This window comes from Cyprinus carpio, chromosome A20 (genome assembly GCF_018340385.1).
Source record: "Cyprinus carpio isolate SPL01 chromosome A20, ASM1834038v1, whole genome shotgun sequence".
Taxonomy (NCBI): Eukaryota; Metazoa; Chordata; class Actinopteri; order Cypriniformes; family Cyprinidae; genus Cyprinus; species Cyprinus carpio.
Genome location: NC_056591.1, coordinates 19,230,281 through 19,242,264, shown reverse-complemented (window position 1 = coordinate 19,242,264; position 11,984 = coordinate 19,230,281). Strand labels below are relative to the sequence as shown.

The 11,984-nt window shown below is 34.6% G+C and overlaps 1 protein-coding gene across 1 annotated transcript in view; it reads left to right on the top strand.

Annotated features, from left to right (window-relative positions):
* Positions 1 to 11,068, top strand: part of LOC109072723 (tumor necrosis factor receptor superfamily member 21-like) — a 150,421-nt gene extending 139,353 nt beyond the window's left edge. The window contains 3 exon segments of the mRNA XM_042778012.1: positions 8,139 to 8,226; positions 8,229 to 8,357; positions 9,912 to 11,068. Coding sequence (XP_042633946.1) covers positions 8,139 to 8,226; positions 8,229 to 8,357; positions 9,912 to 10,141 — 447 coding nt within the window. The 3' untranslated portion in view covers positions 10,142 to 11,068.
* The last annotated feature ends 916 nt before the right edge of the window (positions 11,069 to 11,984 follow it).

The window sequence follows — 11,984 nt, the reverse complement described above, 5'->3', positions numbered from 1 at the left end:
GCAACGCTTTTGGAAAGGTTTTAAATGGAAGAAGTCCCCCCTGCCCCGTGAGCCCCGTTCTCATGGGGAAATTTAAAACCAGGTTTAAAAAGGTTCCCTGGGAAGATCTGTCACTCAATACCAAAGTATATAAACACGTGCAATCAATCTAGATCTTTGGATATGACCTTATCCATGGCAGTGCAAGCAGGCAGATATGTCCACACAGGATACTGCTGGTTTGTGTACTGTAAACCTTCTGCACTGTATGATTCCATTAGCTTACTGTGGTCTACACTACATTACTCACAAAAGCACAGTCATTTTCAAGATACATGAATGATTTTAGATACAGCGAGACACAAAGGCAATGCATACCACTAGCATTCAAAAGTTTGAGGGTTGGTAAGATGTTTATAAATAATTTAAAAAAAAACACTAATTATTTGATTTCGGGAAAAATACTAGTGTAAAAAAACAATGTTATGTAATATCTATTACATTTTAATATAATTTTCAGCAATCATTAACGGCCCCCGCCAAGTCTTCAATACATTTTTGCTGAATAAAAGTAATTAATTACAAAACAAAAAAACACATGCTTGCCTCCAAACTTCAACATGTGGCATGCTGTACTGGAAATATATTAGTAAGGTTGTCAAAGGTAATTCCTTGGGAGTGTTGTACTGTACTTGTTGAGGTTCAAAACTACACAGTTTACAGTAGAAAAAATATGATTGACCTTTCCTCTAATTTTCTTGGTGTTGACATCCTGAAGCTGGTGGCAGCACAGATCGCAGTCAGTGGATTGACATGTAGAAAATCTCTAGCCAGTGCCCAGCGTGGCGAGAGGTGGCCGCCTTTTCCAACGGCTGCTCGGCTGAAGCTGATCACGAGAGGGCATACGCTGCTCTGCAGCACTGGACCATACGTGACGAAGATGACGCCAACCTGGCAAAGCTGATCAATGCCCTTCACGCCCAGCGCCCAATGTGGTGTGGCATGAATACGTAGTGTCATGGAAAGGACAATCTCAGGGTGATGATTGACCGACTAGGTTTTTAGGTTGATGAATGATGTTTTGCAAAAATAAATGTTTTCAGTTACAGCTGTCATTTTCAGCGGGTCATGTGTCTGGAACATAGAGTGGCATTAAAAATGTAGCCCGCCAAGTTAACACAAAGACATTTTGTTAAAATCAAAAAAATACTTCAAATAAATAGATTATTATATTTAGTTAACATTTTAAATAAATATGATTAAAATAAGAAAAATAAATTGATAAAATTACATTATTTTTCTACTTATTTCTTAAAGAAATAATCAGTAAATAAATAAATTGATAAGTAAATAAATACATTTGATTTAAATAAATAATGACATCAAAACAGTATTAAAATATTTAGCCAATATTTTACTCATATTTATCTTATTTATTTTTTCACAGTGTAAATTGGGTCTTGGGTCTTTATAATATTGACTGGCTTTTAAATTTTAGGATGGGAATACATTTAGGGACATGAGGGGTAGTTCATATTTGAGGGTTTGTGTTTTTTTTTTTAAATAAAAAATAAAATAATAAAAAATAGTTTTATTAATAAAATAATACAAATATGTTTTTTTTTTCTTAAATGGTTTACACTGTATAGTCGAAGTGTTTGTATTGTTGTATATTAAAAAACATCAAATCTGTTCTGTCATGGTTAAGCCACAAGATACTGTATTAGTCAGGCCACAATAATGGATCAAGTTAGGTCATGTGTATATAGTCTTACACAACACACAGAGCCCAGGCTCTAATATTTGGATAATACGTGTGTAGAAGCATAAACAAAAACCACATGAGGTGCATCATGACTCCTGGATGCATCACCATTGAGCTGCATTACTAATGACCAAAAGCCTGACAGGCTGCCGGAGATGGAGGTCCAGTCATCAACTTTAATTTTCAAGCCTTGTATGTGCTGCAGATTGTAGAAAGACAACATATTTACTCTATGCTTGTCTCAGAGGTCATGGTAATTCTGAAGTTTCGGCTTTTGGACTAATTTTGATGCTAACTGAAATGACCAAGATAAAGTGAGATATAAACTTTATTTATATGTTCTGCCTGTTAACGGCATTCTCATAATCACATAATTGGCAGATGCGGATGTTGACTTTCACTGAACGTACGATCTGTGAAGGTTGAACAAATGCCATCTCTCTGCAGAGCATATCCTTACTCTTTTCATATGTCTCATGTTTTGTTTATAAAGCAGTATGTTTAAATGAGTAGTCATCTATAAGCAAAGTAGCATTAAAAAGATTTTAAAACCATTAAATATTCTAAATATATATAATTACAGGAAATATAAATTATCAATAACAACTAACCAATGATGCCCAGATGAAATGTACTTTAAATTATGCAAAAGTGAAATTGCAGCCTTATTATTTGGAAACCTGCTATACATTTTTATTGTATTGCATTTTATTTTATTTTATTGTATTTTTATTTTTTAAAAACATTTTACAAGAATTATTTATTTTTTTAACTATATAAAATGTTTTTATTTGATTAAACTGTCTAATTCATTTGATGTTTATTGCTTGAAAACAACAGCACAAAGGAAGAATTTTAGTCAGTGACAATCTTGATGCTTGACAGTACCTGGTCACCATTAACTTTCATTGTATGGGAAAAAAAGAAAATTTTCTCTGATTCCTTTTTGTGAATTATTAAATATTGTAATATTAGTAGTTATTTTTTAAATGATAGGAAAAATAAGTTTTTCAATAACTACTAACCAACAAATGGTCCCAGAATTTAGTTGGATATAATCATTTTTTCTACCTTACTATTTGGAAACTTGCATTAAATTTTATTATAAAACATTTATTTTATATTATATTATAAAAATTTTATTTTATTTTATTTTATTTTATTTGTTTTGTTTTGTTTTGTTTTGTGCATACTATGGCAAAAATCCTATCTTTTCCATCCTCCTTTGTATTCGGCTGCTGAAAGCCATACAAGTTTTTTAACAACATGAGGGTGGGTAAATAAGTCAGGGCATTTAGGTAAATAATGACAGGAGTTTTATTTTTGAAATCCCTTTAAAAGATGTGAACCATAGAACGTGAGAATGGGCCTGGTCAGGGCATTTACTCTTTCTCTGAGCAAAAACATAATGGTGCTTACAAGAACTGATATTGAATTAGCAATGCTGAATGAAAATGGTACAGAAAAAGAGGGATGAAAAACATCATTATCATAGCCAGAGTGGCATGCCATATGTTTCTAGATCAAACCACATGTATCCCCATGCTCCTCCACATGTAATCAGGATGAATGAATTGCACATAGTAAGATCACCATTAAGACCTTGTAGCATGGGAGTGCCACAAAGGTTCCGTCTGGGCCCCCTGCTTTTTACTCTTTACATAAATGACCTACCAACTGTGTGTAAGAGTAAAATTGTTATGTATGCTGATGATCTGTTTGCTATATGCACGTGGTGAAAAACTGCGGAAGGATACCAGAAGTCGCTCAACCAAACTGACCAAAGAGATGAAGAAAGTTTCTTTATTGGCTGAAAAAAACTCACTTACCTCACTCTAAATTTAGATAAGACTGGTGTCTATGTTTTTCACAAATCAATTTAAAATACAAATTTACCCTAATATTTTAATTGATGGACAAAATCATTTCAAATCAAGAACAGGTAAAATATTTTAGGTGTCATATTGGAACCAAATTTAGGCTTAAAAAGCATATAAAAAAGTTAACAAATACAATAACATTTAATATGGCACAGTTCAGATACATTCGAATTCCTTTACAATCGAGGCCTCAGGGGCCTATCTAAATGCAATGATTGTTCCTCATTTTCGATATTGTATGACCAAGTTGGTCACAGGCTACTCAAAAACTGCCTTCAAGCCACTTGAGTCATTATATAAAAGCTCTCTAAAGATTCCACGATAAGAAAAAGCAGACGATTCCATCCACTGTCATATTCTTGTAAAAATACCCCAAATTTTCTCAGCTTTGAAAATCTGATAATTTCACACCAATCTGTGTTTGATGACATAAGATCCTTTATGACAACGCCGCTGCTCCCCTCCACTAAAAGAATTCATATCTTTGGGCTCTGAAAACAACAGCTCGAGAGCCCACAAAGATCTACAGTGCGAGGTGGTCATGCGCAGGAGCCCTAAAAGCATGGGACAGTATTTGGAAACGTCTGCTTTTTCTGTGTATGGCCGCTTCGTTAGTGGAAAATGTTGCCTAGCAGAGCTAAAAAAAAAAGCACAAAGTCTTACACATTCACACGCCAAGCAAAGAAATGGCTTTTATCAAATCAAATTTGTTCCCACATGTGACCAGATAAATGTATGTGTGTGTGTCAAGTGTGTTCTAAGGTCTAAGTAGATCAAAGGTGTGAACACATGAAACTTTTGTACATTTTTTATTTTTTTTAATTTGGGCAAGTCTGTAAATCTTATTACTCATGTATGTTTTCTATGTTGTAGCTTAACATCAGCCTGCCCGGGACTACGGGTGAAAATTAGCTCTTGAGCAAAAACCCGGTACTATACATCTCTACCTTTGAGGTGTTTCTTTATTGTACGCTGTCCCTGTTTCTTTAAATAAAGAAAAAAAAAAGAAAGAGACAGACATTAGTATCAGATTAAATGTTTCCCAAAACCATTAGGACATTTGGATTTAGACTGCAAATGACTAGAAAGGAAGGAAGGAGAATGAGTTAGGGTCTTCAAAGGTGTAATCTCTTGTACTTTTTAATTTCAATTCATACAGATTTTCTCCTGGATTCATGTTATTAGTTTCTTTTATTGCCTATAAATAGATATACATGAACTTTTATGAATTACAAAGGATACAAAATCATTACCAGGTAGACTCAACATGCAAGTACACCTCAGATAAGGGCCCTCAGAGGATAAAACACACCTAGTGCTTCACTTGTTATGGATCGCCAGCCAGCAACACCCCGAACGAATTTAGATGCCGTATCTGAAAGCTGCACCCAGCACTTTCCTGTGCTACTAGTTATATTACCAACATTTTGACAGGTTTTTCCATATAAATAAAAAAACAAGGAACTTTTCGTTTATATATTTTATACATAATGTTAAAAGTTCCCTACCAAGCTAATCTATAGTCAGATGGTGGACCATGCACTGTGGCTGCTGTAGGGTGGTCTTGTTGAGTCTGGGCGCAGTGTAAGCTGCAGTCTAATAAAGATCAGTGTGGGAGTGGACACACTTTACCACATCTGTGGCTGTGTGCCGGAGTGGGTGACGGCACTTTGTGAGGTGTTCCTGCCGGCTCCCATGTTTGTGTTTCAGACTTTTTGCCAACCAGCTTGTCCTGCTGAATGTGAATAGAAAAGATATTTGGGTATACGCCCATCCTTTTTCCCATGGACATGCATGAACAGTAGACTCTGTGTGGTTAGAATAATGCGTTTGTTAGTGTCGTTGACACTGGACACCGATAGGGAAAGCCTTTAGCCTCTTTATATTAGTCAGTTTTAATACAAAAAAATGAGGCACATTAAAAAAAAATTGTATATGATACACAAAAGGATCATTCAATTTTTTTGACAGTGTGCCATTTATATATATAATTATATATATATATATATATATATATATATAATATAATATTATACAGTATGCAATATATATATATATATATATAGTATATATATATAGGACGCAAAAAAAGGATCATTCAAATTTTGACAGTGTGCCATTTATATATCTATATATATATATATATATATATTATATATATATATATATATATCTATATATATATATATATATATATATATATATAAAATGGCACACTGTCAAAAATTTTAATGATCCTTTTTGGGGGTATTAGTCTTTTGCATTTATATATAGATAAACAATTTGCCAGCAATGCTCATCAGAGAGATGCATCTGCAATTGGTGCTTTCATTCTGGCTTCCCTTGTAAAAAGTGGCTATTTTTGTATCTTGCATGTGCTGCGGCACACTTACTTCCTTCCTTTCAGCGCTTATGTGTGGACAGGGTGGAGTGGCCTTATCTGTTAGCTTAGTTCTTACTGTGTGCCAAAATACAAGATTTTTTAAACTCAAAGGAAAATTCATAAACACATAAATCACATCGTTGCATAAATTTACTGTATTGAATTTGGACAGTTTAACTAACTGTTCAATGAAAATACTAGATTTTCTGGAACTGTTTGATGTACTTTTGCAATAGCACAAACAATGTAAGGACAGAGAAATGTCTGTGGTCTGTAATGCTCCATTACTCCTATATTAACTCACCTCAACCTCTTGTGTTTGCCATTTTATTGGTGATGTCTTTGAGTTCAGAGCTGTCTTTTTTCTCTGTGTGGGGTGACTAATGAATGACTAAATGTGATCTCTCACCATGTCACTCAGAGTATGTCTGCTTTCTATGTCATTGATTATGCACGGCTTCGCAGCTTTGTCAGGATTTTCCACTCTGTGAGGCATCCCTTTTTTCTTAGGATCCCAATTCCCGGTGGGGGAGAAAGAGGAAGAAAAAAAAAAAAAACAGAGTTGGTATTGTTTTAGTAGTTACACTACATCAAACAGGCAGATACCTCTTGAGCAAGGAAAATGCTGATCGACTGGTTGAGTTGGAAAACGAGACTGAAGCAAGAGGGCACAGTGATCGTTGGTCACGCAACCACTGTAACACATAACAGATTTAATTACGTTTTAAAGGGAGGCACCCAATATGAGCAATGAGAACTCATTTTGGACTGCCTTGGTGACAAGAACTTGGGTTAGCGGTGTTAAATTTTGTAGAACAGAATTTTGGCAAGATATTAAACTCAAAAGAGTGTTGTTGTAGAGGTTGAGCTGTTTACATTTAATTATATTATACTAATATTTTGTTTGTTAGATTGGTTGGGGGTCAGCCGATGAATTTATTTAGGGGTCAACTATGAAAAAACTGGAGGGAAGGAGGCGGGGGGTTTTTTTAGTGTTATTGTAATGCTGGGGAAAATTAGGGGGGGATTATATATATATAAAGCTAGATATATATCTATACATATATATAGATAGCATATATATATATATATGTGGGGTATATTTAGAATATATATATATATAATTATCATATATATTATATATATATATATATAATATAATCGTATATACTTAGAATATATATGTGGGGATATAGGTAGTATTGTGATATTATATTTATGTAGATCATATATATGAGTATATATATTATATTATTATACTGTATATATTATAGTAATACTCTATATATTACTATATATATATATATATACTATTACTATGACTATAGCCTTTGTAAGTGGATTGACATATAGAATAAAATAAAATATCATCAGTATAGTTACAACAGAATAAACGTTGGATTGATAGAATAAAAGAGAATAAGGGCTAAAATTTTGGGCCTGCATATGGATTATACTGGGCATGTTTTGTGGACTAAGGTCGCTCCTTAAAATCTGCATTTAGCTTGCTAAAAAATGATGGCCATATTTGCCTTTTAGTATTCCAAATACAGACTAAAAGACAACCAGTACCAGACGGTTGGTAATAAAAAATCTGGACCTGTACCGCGAGACTTCTTGTGAAGTGGACTTACTCGGAAAGATGCACCATTTTTAGTGATGTTCCAACACACATGGGCTATTACAAGTTATCGCTGTTGTGCACAACAGGGAGTTTGGGACTGTAACACAGGCCATGAGCTCTGTGTGTCAGTGAATTTCTGGCCAGTACTGGAACTGTTTTCATCTCTCTCCTTCCCCTGACACAAAAGGGCAAACAGGAAATGACTCATTGTGTTGCCCACACATTAATACAGTCATCAACCCTTTGTGGCGATCCGGCCATGAGCACATAGAGACACGCTTGTATTGCCCACACATTAATACAGTCATCGCTGTCTATCAGCAAAGACCCTCATTCTTTCAAATCCATTACTCATATAATAGTTGTTCCAAGAAAACTTTGTTTGTCCTGACAGGATACACTTGTGGGTTCAGAACGGCATGAAAAAGAATCTCTAAAGAAATGTGCGCCAGAATGATGTTCTCATCACTGTCATTAACATGTACTGTGACACCTCTTTTGCTGCAGGTTGACCTGAACAAGCTACCGACGGCTGTGAATGTAAGCCATTGTCTGAGCCCCAGCCATAAGCCTTTCGAATCGCCCGGTGTGGTGGTGGGAGCAGTCCCCGATGCCGGCGCGCACCAAACGGATTCTTCCCCGACGAATCAGAGCCACTGCTGCGCTGTGACTCCACTTCCAGCAAGGACTCTGCCCTCAGCCGGACAGGCTCTTTCATAACCAAAGGTAAACACACATGGAAAAATAGAAAGAAAAACAGCTAGAAAAACACACAGTTAACAAAGTTAGTTGTAATTATAAATCAAAATACAATATTTATTATTATTATTATTATATTTTATATTTGTTTGTAATAATATAGCACTTTAAGTGAAAATATAAAACAATTTAAATATAATGTAATTTATCATTCTGAATTCCTTAGAGATGTAAACAGCTTTCATCAAATACTTGGGTAAAGTGTCTGTCTGTCTATCTACCTAGCTATCTAGGCCTCCTTGTGAATGTTTTATGTTCCTGGGTTGTATGTTGAACCATTTCAAATATGCAAACAGTTTAAATCATAAAAAAGAAACCCGTTTCATTCATGTTTTATTTTTCATTAATTTTTAGTAATATTTTATTGTTCTCATAGTTTAACAATTGAAATGAATGAATCTGTTATTAAATTAAAATTTAATTGTCTTTTGTACCTTTCGTGTGTGGTGAAAAGGTATTGTAGTAATATCTTACAATATATCACCCCCTCGTGGATGCTTTATGTTCCTGCATTGTGTTCAATCATTTCAAAAATTCAGTTTAAATCTAGAAATGCCACCTTTTCATTGCTAGGCCCTATTAAATGCAGTTTTCATTTATATTAGTAAAATCTTTAAATAACAATACACAACAATAAACATGCATTTATGCACCTTTCTCATGATTTAAATGTAAATTAAAAAATTTAAATAACACATAACAATAAACAAGCGAGTGTGTGTGTGTGTGTGTGTGTATAGATTGATAAATGTTTTATTATAATTAAATATAAATTTTTAATTTTTTACATTTATATATGTATCATGCGTCAGGGGAGGACAGATGAAAAAGTTCCAGTACTGCCAGAAATTCACTGACCACAGAGCTCATGGCCTGTGTTACAGTCACAAAACTCCCTGTCTGTGCACACAGCATACTTGTAATGCCAGTGTGTTGGAACATTAATGGTGCATTTCCGAGTAAGTCACTTCACAAGAAGTCGGTACAGTCCAGATTTTATTACCACAGTCTGGTACTGTTCTTTATTCTGTATTGGATACTAAAGGCAAATATGGACACCATTTTAGCAAGCTATGCATTTTAAGCAACCTTATCCACAAAACATGCCCAGTATAATCCATATGCAGGCCCAATTTTAGCCCCTTATTCTCTTTATTCTATCAATCCAAATTTATTCTGTTGTAACTATCTGATTTTATTTTATTCTATTTGTCAAATCCACTTAAAAGGCTATATTCATAGTAATATATATATATAGTATGAAATAAATTAAATTAGTATATTATAATATATATTGCCCCCTTGTGGATGCTTTATGCTCAACCATGTATAAACAAATCATACAAAATGTTACTTTTTTTTCTTCTTGAGCTATGATTTTTATTGTTTTTTATCACACAATCTCCTATTAAATATGACATTTTTCTTTTAAATTTGCACTTTTCTTCAAAGAATATTATGAATAATAATTCCTTAAGAATTTGTTTTATTAATAGAAATGCTCAATCTTCTCTCCCGCAGAGAAAAAGGACACAGTGCTGCGGCAGGTGCGTCTGGACCCCTGTGAACTTCAGCCCATCTTCGACGATATGTTGCACATTCTCAACCCCGAAGAGCTCCATGTTATTGAGGAGATCCCGATGGCAGAGGACAAGCTGGACCGCTTGTTTGAGATTGCAGGGGTGAAGAGTCAAGAAGCAAGCCAGACGCTGCTTGACTCAGTCTACAGCCACTTGCCTGACCTCCTTTAGACCTTTACAACATCTCTCTAATGTCAGCTACAGAAACAAAGTGGCGGACATTGTGTCGTTCAGTGACATGCACGAATGCCCAGACGGGAGCTTATCTGCACATAAAAAAGTAGCTCCTTTCGCTAGAATTCACAGAGCGTGGAAGTAGTGTTCTTACGTTTGTGAGCTCTTGACTGGATATACAGCGGGTGTCAATGCTATAACCTCTCTTAACATACAGCATATTCTTGCACACACCTCAGCATGATGTCTAACTCAAAGCTATATGATGTAACTTATGAACTGGTTTGTAAATTGTTAAATCAAACATTTAGTACTTTGATGTTATGTTAATTATTTTTTTTTTTTATTACTTAAAAATTAACACATCCTAATCAGCAAGATATTTTTGTTCCTTTTGTTTCTTTTTTATATTAAGAAGTATTACCACTGTAGCTTGTTTAGATAATAATTTTGTGTTTTATGTGATTTCAAGGGCACTGAAAACTATTCTAACTGGTTCTGATACAAATCATGACTGGGGATTATGTGCACGCACTACACAACTCTCAAAATAAACTCCATTCCCATGTGCTTTTCCAATAAAAGAGGACAAAAAACAAGTATGATCGCTAATTTCACACAGGCTAGACTACCACCAAAAAAAATCTATTTCACAACATTTAAATGTAGCATTTCAGTGTTGATATTGCAGATGATGATATGTGGTACAGAGTGAATGTCTCTGTTAAACTCTGTTAAATCAAGTCACTCTGGTGCTAGATGTGAAAATATGGGATAGTGGTCGATTTTATTCCAATAGCAGGGTGTTTATGGTCATTTGACCGCTGAACCTTAAAAAAAATGCAATAGCAGCTTGTATTGACTCTCCTGGATCTTAGGAAGAGTGTCAGATGAGCTGTTTGGAAACAAAACAAACACAAAAACATAGCGGAAACCAAAAATTAATCCAAATGCCAATTTAAAATTTAAAAAAAGTAAAAAAAACACCTTAACAATAATTAAAAATAACATATAAAACCTAAAAAACAAACAGATTAAATTAAAGTTTTTTGTCATAATTTGTGGTTGTTTTCATGTGGTGTTCTTATGAATAGTTCATTGTGAGTCTTCACGTTTGCTTTGTCCATGAGCTGAACTCATTTTTAAATGACATAAAAGTGCTTGAAGTTCAGGTTTGTGGAGACATGCACATTTTAATGAACACGGTTTCCCTCAGAGTAGGCTAAAACATTTTTATCTATCAGTCTCAGGTAAGCCTATCAGATGTATGATAACTGACACTGAAACTATTGTTGCTGATATGTAACACATAACAGTGTTCTTCCTCATCTTATTTTACTTTGATATGAAAAGGCATTTGCATATTTTCCACCTGCTTTTTATGATGGTTAAGCTACATGTTATACTTATGTCTGGACTCCTGTGACCTGCAGCCCAATTTTGACGATAGGTTGCACATTCTTAACCCTGAAGAGCTCCATGTTACTGACGAGATCCCGATGGCGAAGGACAAGCTGGACCACTTGTTTGAGATTGCAGGGGTGAATAAAAAAAATAAAAATAATAATCAAATTTTTTTTTTAATTATACCGTATATACGATAATACTGTACCCACATTGGACTAGCAGTTTGGAAAATGGATGGATTTAGCTGCAGACTCTATCTTCTGGTGAGATGCGGGAATTCATACAGCACGACCCTGCATTATGAGTATTCTCTAGTAGCCGTTGAGTGCACATCGGTTGAGCACTTATAAGTAGATGCCACATTTGACTGCTCCGTACACGTTGACGTGTCTGCCATCTTGGAGCGATCAATGTGTTGTCATGCACAATAAAA